This window comes from Kwoniella shivajii, chromosome 5 (genome assembly GCF_035658355.1).
Source record: "Kwoniella shivajii chromosome 5, complete sequence".
Classification (NCBI taxonomy): Eukaryota; Fungi; Basidiomycota; class Tremellomycetes; order Tremellales; family Cryptococcaceae; genus Kwoniella; species Kwoniella shivajii.
Genome location: NC_085912.1, coordinates 1,623,744 through 1,641,472, shown reverse-complemented (window position 1 = coordinate 1,641,472; position 17,729 = coordinate 1,623,744). Strand labels below are relative to the sequence as shown.

The 17,729-nt window shown below is 40.3% G+C and overlaps 8 protein-coding genes across 8 annotated transcripts; 2 read left to right on the top strand and 6 right to left on the bottom strand.

Annotated features, from left to right (window-relative positions):
* Window positions 1-66: 66 nt before the first annotated feature.
* IL334_004349 (uncharacterized protein) lies at window positions 67-1,263 on the bottom strand (the record flags this gene model as incomplete). The annotated part of the gene is made up of 6 exons (XM_062936067.1): window positions 67-86; window positions 153-174; window positions 236-355; window positions 428-521; window positions 596-928; window positions 1,028-1,263. 6 exons carry the CDS (start codon window positions 1,261-1,263, stop codon window positions 67-69), a joined length of 825 nt encoding a protein of 274 aa, XP_062792118.1.
* Window positions 1,264-2,009: 746 nt separating this feature from the next.
* IL334_004348 (uncharacterized protein) lies at window positions 2,010-2,621 on the bottom strand (the record flags this gene model as incomplete). The annotated part of the gene is made up of 3 exons (XM_062936066.1): window positions 2,010-2,056; window positions 2,149-2,270; window positions 2,332-2,621. 3 exons carry the CDS (start codon window positions 2,619-2,621, stop codon window positions 2,010-2,012), a joined length of 459 nt encoding a protein of 152 aa, XP_062792117.1.
* A 914-nt stretch (window positions 2,622-3,535) lies between these two features.
* On the bottom strand, window positions 3,536-5,561 carry IL334_004347 (uncharacterized protein; the record flags this gene model as incomplete). Its single annotated transcript, XM_062936065.1, has 3 exons — window positions 3,536-3,962; window positions 4,024-5,284; window positions 5,375-5,561. The coding sequence occupies 3 exons, from the start codon at window positions 5,559-5,561 to the stop codon at window positions 3,536-3,538; spliced, it is 1,875 nt and encodes a 624-aa protein (XP_062792116.1).
* A 1,313-nt stretch (window positions 5,562-6,874) lies between these two features.
* IL334_004346 (uncharacterized protein) lies at window positions 6,875-7,505 on the top strand (the record flags this gene model as incomplete). Its single annotated transcript, XM_062936064.1, has 2 exons — window positions 6,875-7,003; window positions 7,089-7,505. The coding sequence occupies 2 exons, from the start codon at window positions 6,875-6,877 to the stop codon at window positions 7,503-7,505; spliced, it is 546 nt and encodes a 181-aa protein (XP_062792115.1).
* A 449-nt stretch (window positions 7,506-7,954) lies between these two features.
* On the bottom strand, window positions 7,955-10,311 carry IL334_004345 (uncharacterized protein; the record flags this gene model as incomplete). Its single annotated transcript, XM_062936063.1, has 5 exons — window positions 7,955-9,154; window positions 9,240-9,761; window positions 9,866-10,009; window positions 10,141-10,173; window positions 10,276-10,311. 5 exons carry the CDS (start codon window positions 10,309-10,311, stop codon window positions 7,955-7,957), a joined length of 1,935 nt encoding a protein of 644 aa, XP_062792114.1.
* Window positions 10,312-11,386: 1,075 nt separating this feature from the next.
* IL334_004344 (uncharacterized protein) lies at window positions 11,387-12,902 on the bottom strand (the record flags this gene model as incomplete). Its single annotated transcript, XM_062936062.1, has 5 exons — window positions 11,387-11,531; window positions 11,603-11,769; window positions 11,873-12,199; window positions 12,451-12,786; window positions 12,858-12,902. The coding sequence occupies 5 exons, from the start codon at window positions 12,900-12,902 to the stop codon at window positions 11,387-11,389; spliced, it is 1,020 nt and encodes a 339-aa protein (XP_062792113.1).
* Window positions 12,903-13,235: 333 nt separating this feature from the next.
* On the bottom strand, window positions 13,236-14,701 carry IL334_004343 (uncharacterized protein; the record flags this gene model as incomplete). The annotated part of the gene is made up of 10 exons (XM_062936061.1): window positions 13,236-13,415; window positions 13,505-13,570; window positions 13,643-13,767; window positions 13,833-13,901; window positions 13,978-14,064; window positions 14,189-14,270; window positions 14,336-14,430; window positions 14,499-14,511; window positions 14,590-14,620; window positions 14,679-14,701. The coding sequence occupies 10 exons, from the start codon at window positions 14,699-14,701 to the stop codon at window positions 13,236-13,238; spliced, it is 771 nt and encodes a 256-aa protein (XP_062792112.1).
* Window positions 14,702-15,263: 562 nt separating this feature from the next.
* Window positions 15,264-16,868, top strand: IL334_004342 (uncharacterized protein; the record flags this gene model as incomplete). The annotated part of the gene is made up of 11 exons (XM_062936060.1): window positions 15,264-15,271; window positions 15,334-15,339; window positions 15,428-15,535; window positions 15,610-15,671; window positions 15,759-15,829; window positions 15,890-15,958; window positions 16,047-16,142; window positions 16,208-16,288; window positions 16,373-16,466; window positions 16,602-16,689; window positions 16,763-16,868. The coding sequence occupies 11 exons, from the start codon at window positions 15,264-15,266 to the stop codon at window positions 16,866-16,868; spliced, it is 789 nt and encodes a 262-aa protein (XP_062792111.1).
* Between the last annotated feature and the right edge of the window lie 861 nt (window positions 16,869-17,729).

Below are 17,729 nucleotides of genomic sequence, written 5' to 3'. Positions count from 1 at the left end.
GCTCTATTTACACTTGATTTTGATTTGGTAGTATATCGGTACATCGATGAATTTTGTACATGTTTTTTAATCCTCTCCAAAATCACCTATATTAATTTTATCAGCAAGGCATCGTGGTATTGAGCTTGATCTTCCATTTCGATTAAACTCACCTTCATCCATATCCTTCGGTACCTATAGTTGTAAGGTGTAAAATCAGCACAGATCATAGGTGCACGGCATCCACGGTACTCACCTTGGGCTCCTCGTCTTCTCCATATTGCATCATATTATCAATGTGACTCAAAACAGTATTGACTGAATCTTCATTCGTCACGTCTAGAGGAAGGAAAGATACTATGTTTTGATCTTCTATCTGAAAATCATGACATCTTTGATCAGCTTAAAGTGATTTAGATGGATGAAACGATGGGAAAAAGGTGCTTACCAATCCTACGACTGCTCGATTCAGATCATTAAACTTCGTATTCGTACTTGATACTGGATCGTCTAATAGCAATGTAGGATCTGGATCTAGGTATCTGTAAGGATTGTGAGTTTCGAGTAAAGATTAGCTACTATCGCTTAATGAGGAAAAGATGGATGAAGAACTCACCTCCCTACCTCCCTATTCGTTCTACCTTTTTTATCTTTGACTAGATCCATCTTACTCATCAAGCAAACCATACTGATCCCTAAAGCTAACATACATGACATCGCACTCATCACTCCAGCGAAGAATTTGGATTTATCTTGCATGAATTGTGAATCTATCAAGTAAACAGCTGATGTTCTAAAATTCAACGAAGTTTGAAGGTATTGTGCTAATCTTGGTAATAATGGTATATGTGTATATAGTTCTATTTGACCTGGACAATCTATAATCAGATAATCATCTTCGTATGCACCAAGTTCGTCTTCCAGCCAATCGAGATTATTGAGTAGGTATCTATTAAGATATTATGAAAGTTGGTCCCAGTCAATCAATGTAAATTATAATTCACCTATACAATGAAACCCACCATCTGGTGAAGTGCAAATTACTCACTCGAAACAATATATTAATCCACCATTAGGACCAAATTCCAATTCCTCCATGACATCCTCCAGGTTTATCAAATCCCTTATATCTATCGTAGGTTCATATTCGAATTTATCTGCTGCCGGATCCAAATTCATTAGATGCACTTGACGTCCTACGGTTTGGGCGTGGGTGATGAGTGATGCGCAGAATGTCGATTTACCTGCTCCTGCTGGACCCGTCACGAGTACTGCGTAACGCATCGTTCTCTTGTGAGCTTGTTGTTTGTTGAAATGGGTGTAGATAATGATGAGTAAACTGTTCTCAAGTGATTTTTATTGTTGTTGAATTAATTGAGGCTGCATATACAAAAAGGAGATCAACGTACAAGTCCACTTTACATTGAGAGTGGCACCTGCTCGATTGGCACCGTTGACATATCTCAAGGAGAAGGAGAGAGTCGAGATATAGCTGATGCACGACAAAGTACTAAAGGGGCAGCATCCATCTGAGACTGACCATAACTGCAGATTCCTTCGTCGTACCTACTTTGAGTGATTTATCGTCCTTCAATCAGTAATTTCAGCCTTTCGATAGTTGCGTCATTTTCGATACGATACCAGATCGTCATGCAAAAATACGATATATCAGGGGTAGGATAGGCGGCACAACATGTGCGATGGCAGAAAGCGTATTGGCATTCTTCTGAGTGTTAAGCATACTGTCTCTCTGCGGACCAAATCTGTAAGAGAGGACACAGTATGACGACATTTCATCATGCTCAAACATGTTTCTGTACGAGGGAAACGAACAATACAAAATACATCACTTTATAAATTGGTACATATAACTAACTAACGTATTGATGATATTCAAAGGCTTATCTACATTGCATTTTCTTACATTGGAAACTCATATAAAACTGTACTGGATTACGACGACTTAGTGGCTTGAAATCTCGAATCTCGGATTGAACAATACCATTAACCATTTTATATACATGAATTCATCACAAGACCGTTTCAACTGTATTCTTGGTCTTGATGAGATCCCAACCTGTTTTTAATGCACGGATATCAGACTCCCCAATCATGATGAGGTGGAAGGATTCAAGTATATTTCAGTGACACGATAACAGGATAACATACCTTGATTGGGAATTAGCTCGGAAGCACATTCATCTATATGAGTTCCACCTGTGTTCCCATCCACAGTCAAACATGCACCTGAACCGTCAACGATGATTTGACCTTTATCATTCATGAGCCAGCTAAGGAATGTACAGCCGAGGGAATCAGTAAAATCGCGATAGAAATAGACGAAAAACTTACTTTATTCCATGTTTATTGATCTCAATAGAGAGATCTTGATCAGCCGCAACACCCAGAAAAAGATTATCGTGATTGGGCACCATTATCTTTCCAGGCGAATTACGTGTAATATCCCAACCTATAAGATTCTTTACTGTTTCACTATCATCACAATTTTTAGTCGTCACTTTTGAACCCGATGAATAAGCATCATCAAGTACGTTCAAACACTGATTATTCCCTCGTGATAAAATCGCGACTTGTTCATAACGTGTTTTGTCATTAGAAGACGCAGCTTCACATTCACCCATCGAGATCGTGATGGTATAGAGCAAAAAAGGTAAGATCGTAATCAGCGATAAGGAGAACATTATTATACGTAAAACTGTAAAAATACGGGTTAACTTGGTGATCTATATACGAAGACGAGTACTAGCTCTTATAGCGGATTTCAGACCATTGAGTCTGACTTGGTTACAACAACTGGCTGTTTGGTCTTACGGCGTGGGTATCACTCATATATATCTATTCAATGGAGATTGGACATTTGTGGGACCCGTTAGTACCTTGTCACAAAAGAAGCGACACCCTTTCATTGAGACCTTTCATTGATAAAGCCGATCATCCCTGATCGCTAGATACATTCAATCCAATCCAATCTTGTCCTTACCAAATATTTTCATCATCCCCTGGTAAAGTGAATGGAACGAAACGATCGCAGAGTACAGCAGATCCCATTTCGTTGCCTGTTCACTGGATATGCCTTGTCAATTCAAAGCAGTAGTCGATCAAAGCAGTTGATGTAAATTTAAGCTGTGCTCCACCTTCTCCTTTGATCAGCTAAATCGCTTCACGGGACGTAGTTCAATATTTGAACATGATGGTATTTCCCGTTTCTTACTTTCAATAGCCACCAATACCCCCCAGATGTGATACAAAGTATGGATGCATATGGATTGATCTAAGTTGTGATCAAGATGTAAACAAAAGAATGATATGTATTCATAAGAGAATGATGTTGAAAAGATGGTGAAAGCGATTTCGGTTTTAGCCAAAATCCGTTTATTGTTTTTTGTTTTTTGTTTTCTTTTTCTGTTTCTGTTTTCTTTTCCTCTATATGTTTAACGGCTGTATCCTACAATAATCGCCTCTGCCAATGACCCTTGAGAACCATCTATACCCAAATCTAAAATGATTGCAGAAATGTCCCACTCTTATGATCGAATTAAGCAGTACAAGTCAATTCTGCTTTTTCGACCAAAGCCAAACCTGCACCTAAAGCCCAACCCAATTCTACACCTCTCAACTTCTTTTCAACCATTAATTCTCTTTCTGGACCTAATTCATATCCTAATCCAAGTAAAGCATTCATGAATGTCAAATCAAGACAATATTCAGGTCGATCTTCTAATTCAGCCATTGCAGTTGGGTTATTACCGAATCTTCTTGACCATGAATCAGGTCCTGCGCAAACGTCTTTTGCAAGTGTTGTCAAGTCTGATATAGTGAGTATTGACTCTCGAGTTGAGCTCATGAGTGGTTTGATTCGATCTGTGAAATATGATAAAGCGAGTAATTGACCTCTTGGGAAAGTATCAAGTAATGATGGTTGATATACACCGTTGAATGAACATGGTTTGACCTCACAAATACTATGAAAAAGTGTATTAGATATGAAGCAAGGATAACTGATAAGTCAATTCCAACACTCACGCATCCTTGGCCATGACCAATTCTACTACCCTGTTACAAGCTTCGAACCCGCCGTTCCCACCATGCATGGTCACATTTACAGGTTGTCTTCCTGGAGGATCTAATTCAACTCTTCTGCTCGTTCCTTTTGACAAGCAAGGGTTGGGTACTTGTGTAGTTTCGCTCAAATGTTCCCATTCAACTTGACCTTGACCAAAGGACCAAGTGAAAGCGATCAAATTATGTACACTTCTTCTCGCTCTCATCAATCCGTAACCAAGATACGAATGTTGATAAAGTGTGAAATCTTTTCCACCAAAAGTTAATTGATATTTATGTTCACCTTCAACTAGAGCTTGATTTGTATCAGCGGGGAATTTTGGTTCGAAAACAATTTGAGTTGATGCGCCACCCAGATCCATTACAGCTAAAGTATCATCTGAGTTTGTACCTTCACCGATTTTGTTCAAAAGATAATTCGCTGTAATCCAAGCGTAGACACCTTCATCTTTACCATCCATGATCTCTACTGATCTTTCTCCATTGACGACAAAGTCCCAATTGGTCTCCAATCTGTTTCTGACTTCATCTAAAATGGCGACTGATTCTTGTTGACCTAATAATCTTAAGCCAGCTGTGGCTTTGACTTCGACAGGTGTACATTTCCATAATTCTTTAGGTACAACTCTGGAAGCTTCTTTCAGAAGAGGATCTAATGATGCCGCAGCTGCAGTTGGATCTCTTGCGAAAGCTGATAATCCAGGGTTTAACATTTTGAAAGTTTCATATTCTAATTGAGGAGACGGACCACAATTGTGGAATTTATATACGTGTATTCTTGATCCTGTTGAGCCTGCGTCAATGGTTAAAGCGTATTGTACGATTGGTTTATCAGCTGAATGAGGAGATGAGCATGCTGTTGTTGACGCTGGATTAGGATCATTTTCGAATGAAGTTGGTAATCCTGACGATTCATCTGAAGAATCTGTGATTTCGGTGAAATCTTCTGAAGCATGTTTCGCGCCTTGAGCTTCGGAAGTTGTAGGGTCATGAGGACTGGAAGGTTTTTCATTTGCTTCTGCGACATCTTCATCGATCTCCTCGTCAGAAGCAGAAGGCTTGGAGTGACCGATGGGTAAAGCGTGGAAAGTTGGATCTTCTTCATCCTGATGTTCAGATTGAGGAGATGCGACATCTGAATCAAGTGGTCTGAAAGGAGGTGAAGAATAATCCGTTCCATCACCAGACACTATATCGTCTTCCAGAGCTGGAGTGTATGTGTCTATGTCAGTTATAGGTATAGCATCAGCTTGATAATGAAATTACCGCTGAAGGTATATATATATAGCAAAGCTCGGGATTCAATACTCACTCTCGTCATTCCATATGACGTTCTTTCCAGTATCACCCAATTGAGTATAACCTAAACCAAGTAATATCAAAACGACTGTACCTATCAAAGCGAATTTCTTCCAATGGGCCAAACCACCTCCTGGCCTCTTACGTGGTTGGCCATTTGAAGAAGTGGGTAAAGGGGTATATTTGCGCGAGGAAAACATCCTTGGCGCTGTTGATATTTTAGGTGACGCGGGCGTTTTGATTATTTCTTCTTTGTTTAAACGATTGATTGTTGTACTTGACTGCGTTTGTGATTGTGGTCGTTGACGGATGGCCTGATGGGAGGGTTGATAGAGTGAATCTGAAGAAGGGGTGGCGACGATTGAACCTGAACCTGAACTGGAAGATGAAGAAGAAGAAGAAGAAGAAGAGGTAGTTGAAAGAGTGTCAAAGTCTTTTTGATCTTTTGACTTTTTCTCAATACGTGCAGTCATGCACGACAAGTGATGATCGTTTGACTAGAAAAAGGAGAAAGAGGATTGATCTGATCTACAGATGTTAAATTTGTTGTGTTGTATAGATAGATATGAAATTGGGAGAAGGGAAAATGATTAAGATTAGGGACGTGTCGCGCTTTTTCACGGATGTTTTATTTCCAGGACAAAGGAACAGCGAATGGAACAGGTTGTTATTCGCTTGCTTCTTGATGTTGGTGAATGTGTCACTTGACAGGCGTCAGAGATGAGACGATAGTATAGATCTTCAGATTGGTATGTCAAGTTGGTTTGGATGTATCTAGCTTATATGATACCACATGAGGTGTTCTGGTCTTGTCGGTGACAACTGTCAACCCACGTTAGAAGAACGCGCAGTTCTTATGCAAATAGCTTAAACCCCATCCACTCGTGATTTTCCCTGAATTGGGAATATTTCAAACCTTGTAAACTTGTATTACATCCGAGATAGGAAATCACGAGAGAGATAGAGACGAGCGGAGAGATATCAAAAAGATTGCGAGATTGGTTGAAACCCGTTTATCGTATGTATATCGATCGTATTAGCCCATCTTCAGCTATACCATTCTCTGCTCTCTCTATCTCAATTTTCTCACATTAGAAGATCAGTTGACTACCGTTATACGATGCCTGTCTGGAGAAGAATGACTGACCATTCCAACTATCACTTGCCACTTCTCTATTCGGCTTGGCTCTTCGCTTGCGTACTACATGTCAAACACTGACTCATGTTGATCATTCAACGTTGACGTGTAACCTACTAATAGACTGATTACCCTGTGTGTGTGTGTGTGTGTACACTCAGTGATCGTGCATTTCATGTGAATGTGTCATCATACATATAAGATGTGATTGATTGGTGAATGAAGTGTTATTTTCAAATATACTCACACCAGATATATTCTCAAATCATTCATAAGAGTCAGTCTATTCCCTCGCATAAACAGTGAGACCATACCTCTCTTCACTTACAATTTCAGAAATATACAATCATCGCAATGTCATCCACTCTCGCCACCATGACTACAGAGCACCAAATGACTCAAATTATCACTTGCATCCTCAATTCGAGAGCTAAATTCATAAAGGTCGTTGAATACTTATTAGAAGAGACAAGGTGTTCTGAGATCAGATTCAAGCAAGTACACGTGAGTGACCATCTCATCATCATCATCATCATCATCATATAGCCATATCCGCTTGGACCTCATCGAACGCTAATAATCCGACCAGACTCCCACACTGGCCTTGTTGACTTTGAAGGATTCATCATCAGGTAAACGGAAAAGATCAATCAGTCATTTCCAAGGTATACCACTATCGATCTTATCTATTCCTACTTCACCTTGTCATGATATGAACACCCAATCCACAAGGAAGATTATCGCTAGAAGGAAAATCATAGGATTAGATACATGTTTCAAGAGATTGACTTTCGGAAATCCCCCAATAGTCAAACAACAGGTCGACCAAATGGATAATGATCAAGAATCAGGTTCAAACTCAGGTTCAGCGAGAAGCTCGGCTACTTTCACTTCTTCGATCACTGCCTCTGAAGACGAAGAGGATCAAGATGAGCATCACGAGGTAGAGGAAGATTGGGACGAATCAGATGATGAAGATGATATAATATTCAATTTCAATCAATGATTTACCTCGACACACGCCGGATCTACCTCTCTCATTGTCAAGCCCACGCTATCTAGATCCTCCTTCCTCAATAGCAAGTTCAACATCACGAAATCAACGACAATCTCCCCTTCTCTCTCATAAAGATGCTCATGCCACCGTTCTTGTCGTACACTGCTTGTATCATTTTGTAAATTGTTCTCGTTACTGTACCTTCGCATTGTGCATGTATTCTGATAGTACCATTCCCGTTACTGATACAGGCTACATTCCACCGGTAGGAAATACTACTTCTACCTTATACATAAAGACGAGAACAAACAAATCCAGGTTTACTGTATTTATACAATCCGTTATGGAAAATTCCGTTAATTATTTAACTTGCTATATGAAACTCCCTTTAATCCTTGAACCACTTTGAACCTTATAGACACTTGAACACAGGAAGCCGTACCTACGGGAGATATCTCTTATAACCTCATTCTTTTGTTTATTTCATCTTCATCTCTTCTTGATTTCCTCTTATTATCCGAAGGACCATTATCATTTGAGACTGGACTAGGTAAATTCAAACCATCTCTATCAACTTCGTATCCATCTTGAACGCCCCACTGAACTGTATCATCTGGTATTCTGATATTTCCACCACTCGGTTGTTGTGGTAATCCATTTCCATTTCCATTATACGTATGTTGAGATTGAGATTCATCTTCTCTTCCACCGTTATCATTGGAACTCGATAGAGGCCAAACGAAATCACCTGCTCCACCACCATTAGGTGTATCATCATTTAAAGGTAAGATCATTTCAGTTGCTGAAGCTGAATTGATCGGTATTGGCGTTGCCGCAGAATTGTGATTTTGATTGTGACTGTTGCTATGATGATTGTTATTGTTTGACATCATTCCACCGAAAATTTCATCTAATAAACTTCTTTCATCGACTGGTACACCCATTTGTTGCAATTGATGTCTTTGTCTTTCCAACAATAACCTTTGTTGTCTTTGATGATTTTGCTGTAATTGAAATTCTGCATACCTAGTTACTAACGATTGATCCCATTGTATACCACCCACTCCAGGTGGTATAATACTTGATCCACTTGGTCCTAGAGCTAAAGTAGACTGTGACGATTGCATCGGTAAATGTCCCAACGGACTCTGTTGTAAAGTACTTCTATATGATTGTTCTGAAACACCATATGGATGACCTGGACCTGGTATTTCAGCTGAACCTAGATGTGTTTGTTGATGTTGTAGATATGATTGAGGATGATTACTATATATGAAAGGTGTTGAATTGGATTCATAATTTGATGGACCGGAACCGGGACCGGGACCGAGACCTTGACTATGACTATGACTTTGACTTTGACTTTGATTTGGTCCATACGAGTTATTCAAACCTGAAGTCATTTGTGATCTATATGAAGCGCCATCTGAAGGTAATTTCGGTAACTGAGGAATATCAATTGGAATAGCGGAATTATTATTATTAATGATATTATTCGACCTAATTTCTCTATCGTATATATCCCTATCTCTTGATGACGAAGATGGTATCGATAGATTGGAGAGATATCTAGGATCTGCTGATGAAGATGGGTTGTTTGGATTTGGATATCCAGTATGCAAGTTCATCGCATAATGTAATCCTGCGACGTTTTTGTCCTATACCAAGCACGAGTTCAAACAGTCAGAGATTTGCAATACTTGCGATCAATCCGAATGATCGTAGAATGGTGCTTAAACTCACAGAATTATAATACCTTTCATCTTCCCTTCTTTCTCTATCCCTATGATGATGTTTATCTTTTGATCTTTTCTTCTTTTTGTTGGTATCGTCATTTTCAGTTGAATAATCAGATGAATTGTTATGATTATTATTATTCTCATCATCATCATCACTACCACTTAGAATTGAATCTATAAAACTTCTTTTTTCACTCTCACTTCTTTCACTTCTTCTCTCTTTTCTTCTTTTCGATTTACCACTACTGCCCGAACGTTTATTTTTATTTCTATCTTTATCTGTTGTTGTTGTTTGTGAATAGCGTGGTGTGCGTGATTTAAAGCTCTCTTTTCCTTTCAAACTTCTAGGTTGTGCTGTAGTCCCATTTACACCATTTATGTTATTGTTGTTGTTTGCACCCGCCTTTGAGGTCGAACCTCTTCTTTTCGTATTTTCATCATCATCATATTCATCTTCTTCATCTTCATCCGCTAGTGCCATAGCAGCGAATTCAGGTGCTCTACGACGCTCGATCATTCCTTCGTACTATCAACGTATCGCAACATCACACAATGTCAGCAGGAAGTCATCGAGCTGTATAACAGATATCCGGTTACATCCAGCAAAAGAAACAAGGGAAATAAACTGACATCCATGTACCTATCAAGCTCTTGATCCAACTCTTTACTTGAGAATTCATATGCTTTACCAACCGCGGAGAATATGATGATATTGACATCTGCGGCACATAAGACAGATAATTCCCAAGCTTTCTTCATCAGACCTGCTTTGCGCTATGAATTCCAAAAGCATATATCATCAGTAAGTGTCCTGAGTAGAGTGGTAGGCATGGTATCGTATCGTATCGTATTGCGAGATCTGACATATTTATTGAATGTGAACGAAAGCTGAATCTTCAACATACCTTGAGAAAAGTAACGTTCCTATTCCGTTCATCCTAAAACAACAAATGCAGCTAATTCGTCAGTGACATTCAAGTTGATTGTACCAAGATGGTATTGCAGCGGGGAGTAAGGAAGAGTGTGTATAATGGACTCACGGTCAACGGTCTGATTTCAATCTTCTTCCTTCCCATCGTGATACAAGTTCTTGAACGGCAATCGGGTCGGTGGTAAAAGAGGGCTTGACAAGATGTGCGAGCGAGAGTAGTGGAAGTGAGGGATCCGATGTGATCCTGTTCTGTAAAGGTTTCGTAAAGGGTCTCTCTATTCGTTCAAGCAGATGCCTTCACACGAGATGAACTGTGAATTCGTTCTTCAGTTTGAACACAAGGAGAGAACGAAGGATGTGTCAGTGAGTTTTTATGTTAAAATTCCTTCTTGTAACTCGTATCGGGTGTGACCGATTTGCTCTTGATATCCCGCTCGTATGACCTTGACCTTGACTGGATGAGATACGTCGATGAGTGTGTCTGTTGCTACCAGTTTGTACAACGGGGTGATGGTGATGGTGATGGTGATGGTGATGGTGATGTCTTCGTATGATATAAGTTTTGTTATTGTTCAAGGTAAAAGGTAGACTGCGCTGTTGCCGAAGAAAGTAAAGTGGTCAAGTGCAAGTAGATAGATTGTATTCAGGGTATTTCCACCATTCGTTGCGTAGTCAATTTCTATATTCAGCAACAAATCCAATTGATTAATTCTATAATTGGACATTCGTAATCACCACTAAGATTAATCTCAACCACCACAACTGATTATCTAGATGTTGACAGTCAAGTATATGAATGCATATCTCACATATATATAGATTCGCACAGCTTCACAGTAGGCTATAGGTTGCATCTCAATCCAATCAAAGATGCATAAATGTGCATGTAGCATCAAAAGGAACGAACGAAGCTTGGTATGGATCGATCTCTGAACCATGATGAGATCTGTTATCTTCGTTGGAAGTATGGTAGAACACAGATCAAGCATCTTTCGTGAAGAGGAAAAGTGTATAAGGGTGAAAATGCATTTGACTTCGATGTGACCCAACAATATATGTTATATATGATATGTTATATGCTGATAATTCTATGTGAGCAAGATGTTAAGACCGACCAATCTCGACTTTCGACCGGACGTGATGATAGTTTAGCTTGTCCTCAATATCCCAAAGAGGTCATATCTCGATCCTTCCGTCCTCATCTCGTATGACCTTGACTTCTATGATGGGGTAGTAGTTGACGAAGGTGGTGGATACAACTTATGTTCCTTCTTTGCTAATTCATAATTCTCGAATCCTTGAGATTTCTGAATCACTTCTTCTGATGCGTCCGGTACGAGATGACCCTTTTCGTTACGTCGTGCTCTGCGTTAAGTGATGATGTTAGCATGCAAGCAGAAATCATTATTGGTGATTTGAGAAAGGAAAACACTCACTTGAAGAAAGTATAACTTAGTACAACGTCGTCTATACCATCTAACGCAGGTTCGTCCATTATATCCCTATCTATGAAGAAGAAAACGGGTAAATCGACTTCTTCGCCAGCCCGTATTTTCTGTTCTTCAAAGCAGAAGCATTCGACTTTAGCGAAATACGGAGCGATCTGGACAAGAGCAAGCACAAGCAACGGTCAGCATATCCAGCCAATGGTTATTGTGAATGTTTGGAGATAAGGAGGGTTATACTCGTTACCATCGGGGACTAACCTTTTCAGGGGTCATATTGTAAGTTGCTATACCGATTAAATCTTCTTTACCCCAATTCTTAGCTGTATAAAAAGCCAAAGCCGTTTCGCCTGGTAAAACCTTGACTGATCTCGTAACAGGTTGGAAATTCCATGGTAACGTATCTGCTGAAGTCGCTTCGAATCTGACTGTTATCCTTTTTCTGTTTTCCGTTTCAGGCGTCGTATATAATCTGTCTGGTGAGAATTTGGTTGGATCAGTCATGGGTGTTCCACCGAATCCTGTCGCAGAGCAGAACGCTCTATATAATGGAACGGCTGCGTATGTTACTCCTAATGAAATTACGATCTACACACCAAAAAAAAACAAAAGTCAGTGGAAGATTCCCATTTTCTGACTATTGTTCGATCGACTACAGATGACACCGTACGTGTAGCCATAGAGCACTACTTGATAACTCATCCCCGTCCTGTTCCCCTATCACTTCGGGCACTCAGACCATGTATTACGCATGCACATCCACAACCACAACCACTTGCACATCCAGCAGGACGATCCGTCTGCCACCAATCAGAACACGTAAAAGAGGGAAAACTCACCACGCCAAGACTATACAGAACAGCGCTTTTCGATTTAGCGGCTTTTTCTTTATACAATTTTCTTCTACTAAGTTCCAAAGCTTGACGAGCCTGTTCATAATTCAATCTTCTATTCTCCAGTCCTGATATCTCACCTGTCAGAGTTGGAGGGGGTCTAATAGTGGGAGGTCTAAACGACGCTCTTGAATTCAATCGAACCGATGAATGCGTGAGGTGTCGTATCGAAACCGGAGATCGGGAAGCCGTTGAGAGTCGATAAGGGATTGGAAATGAGGTGGAAGAAGATGACGATGACGATGACGATGAGGAGGGGTGATTCGAACATGTTGGACAACGCTATTCGATTTTCATACTAATTAGCATAAAAATTCATTCACCTAAATTACAAATGACAGATTTTCATTTACCAGAGTATCCAGTAGTCGACGCGAAGACGTTCGTAGCGATCCCATCTTGATCTTTAACCCGCTGGTCCTTGTGATGTCTCTGGAGGTAGATCGAACGATGATTTATGTGATATACAAAGTGTATAATGAACATACCATCGGATCAAACAAAAATCCCAACTTTTTGATCTTAGCTTTTGTTCCATCAATTAATTCCGAATTACGCGCGTTTCTCCGGGTGGTTGTTGAAAATGGTGCTGGACATCATACATGTATCATCTGTCTTGAATCATTACTGCATGATCCGTGCCAGACATGCAATGACATTTGCTTATATACATTATGCATCTGCCATGGAGTCTTTCTACATCTGCCCACAGACAACAGGCCGAAAACCATTTAATCCTTCTCACCAACTCTGACTAACCATTCACCTCTTTCTTCCTCATCCATCTGTCTGAATCTTCCTTCTTGACCTTCGATACTAGTTTCATCGGATGATGTAGATGAAATTCCAATTTCGATTTCTGAAGCTTTGAAGTCTGTCTGAACGACTGATGATAGACATTCTATGGCGATCTACGCAAAGAAACATAAATGAGATTAGCTAATCGCTCCACCTTCAACGAGGCATGGTGATAAAAAGCTAATAATGAGTAATAGCTCACTTCAATTACACCTGCTCTATCTAATACCGTTTTGTCAGATTCCACAGTTTTCCATTTCTTCTCCAACTGAATTACCATTCCCCCAAATACAATCAGCATGATAATCCAAACCGAGAATCTTGATCAAGGTGAACTCACATAATTAGTGGCTTCAGTTTGCTTTTGTCCTGATGCAGTAGCTTTATAACCTGTGAAGTAGCCTGCAGGATCAAGTTTGAATACTTGTGGTCCTCTCTCATCGTCTGGTCCAATCAAAATCATAGCTAATACAGCGACACCGTCAGTTGCGACTCAAGCTCATGACTGCAAGGAGTTGATGACAACTCACAGATACCTAACGGTCTCATACCTGCTCTTTGCGTGTATACTTGGTTGATGTTTGCCATTCTTTTAGCCACTAAATCAGAAACGCATTAAAGTAAGTTGTTATCACACCAGGGTGAGAAAAAGGCTCGATGCAAAGACAAACATACAAGCTTCAGGTGATATCTCATAACCAAACTTATATCTAAATGAAGCTGCCTCAGAACGTGTTCTCTGTACTTGAGCTCTTGCATCGGCTAAAATTACCATTCACACATTCATCAGGTCAGCTATGATTCTCCTGGTGTCAAGCAGCAAACGTTGAACCATGTATATTGACCTTTCCAAATGGGGGTAGTTTAGATGATGTAATGAACATACCTATTAATCCAGTCATTACACATCCTATAGTAGGAGTGATTTGGAATAAATGAGTGATCGTTTCAGGATCGAGTAGCTTGTCCTATGACAGTCCAACGAGAGTCAGCTATGACCTACTCGAGTGTGCGTTCAAAATATATGACTTACAGGTACTTTCCGTTGAGTGATAATAACAGCTGTATCTTTCCCTCTAACAGCTACGGCAGTAATACCTGCTGATGTAATAGCCTTGAATGCGTATTCTACATGGATGATTCGAGTCAGCTTCTTATGATATCAAACTGTATGAAGAAGCTGAAGCTGTACTGACCGACTTGGTATAACTAATCATCGAAGGTAGATGAAAGGAATATATGTCAGCTTTCGGGCAGGAATATTACTGATTCCACAAGGCAGCTTACCCTTCCTTCAGGAGAGAACACAGTGAGATATCTATTGGAATTGTATCAGCTACCATAACCTGAAGTTCACTACATTAAATCTAGCTCACCGGTCATAAGATGATCGTGACATGATGAATTGACGTTTAGTCGAGAGTGATTAAAACGAGAAAAGGGTCAAAGATTCTTTCTTCAAATTACCGGTCTGTACTCTTGCTCAATTCGGCCAGCTAGAAACGGTACTGATATGTTGCTTTGTAGCTATTTTTCGAGTTTGAGAGTTGTCAATGAGACTCACTTCCACATACGATATCCACTATCAGAGGTTCATAATCCCAACGACGACGCGCGAGCTCATCGTCAGCGACAGAAGTAGCTATGGGGACCCACAAACATGATGGAAGTCAGTCGAATATCTCTGTCATCTATTTATTTTGGTTTTATCCCATTTCATCGAGCTGACGTAATACGGCTCTTCCCGCCAAGCGCAACCCCACTTCCGGTCAACGAACACCGCAGTTGCGTTGCGTCAATGGCAATGACAATGACAATGCATGTCAACGTCAACGTCAACGAGGAATGCTTTATTGTTATCTACATTTAACATTGATAGTATCGGACATTGAGAACCAAACATTCCATCGTTGACATTAGTAACTCATACACGTTATACAAGTCAGGTCGACTCAATCAAGATGTCATGGTGAGCTCATTGTTCATGGGAATGTGCGAGGAGATACAGCTAACATGATTCCATCTTTATAGGGGAGGGTATGTCTTATTCACATTCGCTCATCCTTCTTGACTGAACATTACTCATATATTGGTGTACGGAAATCCCTGCTGATACATCCAATAGATTCAAGAAAGCCGCCTCCAGGGCGCAGACCACTATAATGCAAAAGACAGGTCAAGTAGAAAGGACGATAGATAGAGAGTTTGCAGAGGAAGAAGGAAGGTTCAAGACGTAAGCTTTATATTCAACTTTTGCCAATATAGAAGGAGATTTACTGATTCTGATCCTATATGTCATCTGACTAGAATGGAAAAGGAAACTAATAACTTACAAAAAGAAGCTAAAGCATATCTTGATTCAATGAGAGGTATGTCTCTTTTATCTGGTTTCACCGTGTAGGATGTGAAACAATGGGAGATATACTAATGACATGGTTGCGGTGTGTACAAAACAGCAATGGCAGCTGCACAATCTAGAATCGCAGAAACTATCTCTTTATTCTATTCAGCAGATAGGACAAGTGATGTGCGTATGATCCTCATCTATATCCCAACCAATAATGCTGATGGTTGATATGGGACATAGGGAGCTATGGCTGGGCATGCGTATAAATCCGCTGTTGATGAGCTGGATGCAGGTGTAGGAAGAGAATTGGTATGTTGCATTCCAATCCTCACCTCTTATTCGTCCCAATCAGTGAGACCGCACCTTGTATACTAGTATTTACTTCTTTTCATGATAGGACGCACCATATCGAGCTACAGTCCTCGAACCAATTGGGAAATTAAATAGTTACTATCCAGCTATAAACGCGGCTATCCAAAAGAGAGGAAACAAAGTATGTTCAGCTTCCTTGTCTACCCCGTGTGCGATAATAAGGCAAACTGATGACATATCGCACAGATGACGGACTACGATGCAGCCAGAGCAAAAGTGAAGAGATTAGTAGATAAACCTGCCGATGATACCACGAAATTGCCAAGGGTAAGTAGAAGATCTCCTTTGCTGTTCGACTGACTGAGTAATTTACTTGCGCAAAAGCTGATAATTTTCACTCGTATATTGTAGGCTCAAGCTGAACATGATGAAGCCAAAGAAGTATTTGATATCTTGAATGAACAATTGATCACTGAATTACCTGTTTTAGTTGATTTGCGAATCCGTGAGTACTGCCTTCGTACCTGTCTGTTTCCGGCACTATCCGGCACTATATGACGTAGTTCTTCAAGACGTTGTGTATTAACGTACCATGTACTACCACGCAAATACATACTGACGATGTCTGAAAATAAAACAGCATACCTCGATCCATCATTCGAAGCTATGATTAGATGTCAACTTCGATTCGCAGAAGAAGGATATGAACAACTATCAGGTGTACAAAGGTGAGTTTATTGATCGAATGGAGTACTCCTAGTCTTGTCTCGCCTAAACGAGCCCTGACGGGATATCTTATAGGTATTTCGCCGATAACATTCGAGATGAATATGCCAATGGAGCTTTGGACGTTCAGGTAGAAGGTGTATTAGAAGAAATGAGAGAGTTATCAATCTTTGGACCGTAATCATTTTTTCACGTATCGGATATTCAAGGATAGGGATGAATAGGTACAACCCAAGTATGGGATTAGAATAGAAGAGCGAAGAGAAGGGAAGGGACGTGAATTGATAAGTGATGAGGGGTGTTGTAAATACCTAGAAATAAAAACGTTATTATGCTATACCTATTTTGCCGGATCCTCCATATGTGTTCTGACCCTTAACAAAAGCAAGGGTGAAGCGCCATACGCACCGAAGTGTATATCAAACAGTATAACCTCCATCAGGCACGTCTATCGAGTGATTTTCACGGAATGTTTCATTGGCGTGTTCAAACAAAAGGCAACTAAATCATGCTTTCACTCAACGAGCAATCACATAGCGACTGGCGATAAATCAACGGTTCACCCAGTATGACACATGAGATGCACGAAGATAGGATCTTTGGGGGGAAAGCTGGTATCAGGTCTCGAGGATCTGGACACAAACAGCTGATAGCGACCAATGCTTAATAATCAAGCTGACACCATGAGTAGACCCTTCACCATCAAGACGCGGTGGTCTGTGCGTTGTTCGACCCACAACTTTACCTCCGATGTGGGGCGAGGAAAAGGGGGACCAACCATGAAAGGAGGACAGAAAACCAGAACAAATGATGATTGTGAATGATTTCCATGCTTATTTGATATACCGAAAATCGTTTTCACGTCGGCATTGGCCAGTCATCTCGTACAGAACTTACTGGTGAATACGAAAATGACCAGAAGGGTGTTGTCTGGATTTGGGATCGGAATCGAAACGATTTGAAAGACACAATTACACACAAGTCCCCTTTCGAATTATCATTAAATTATTGCGGGACAAACCTACTGAAATTTCGTTAAGAT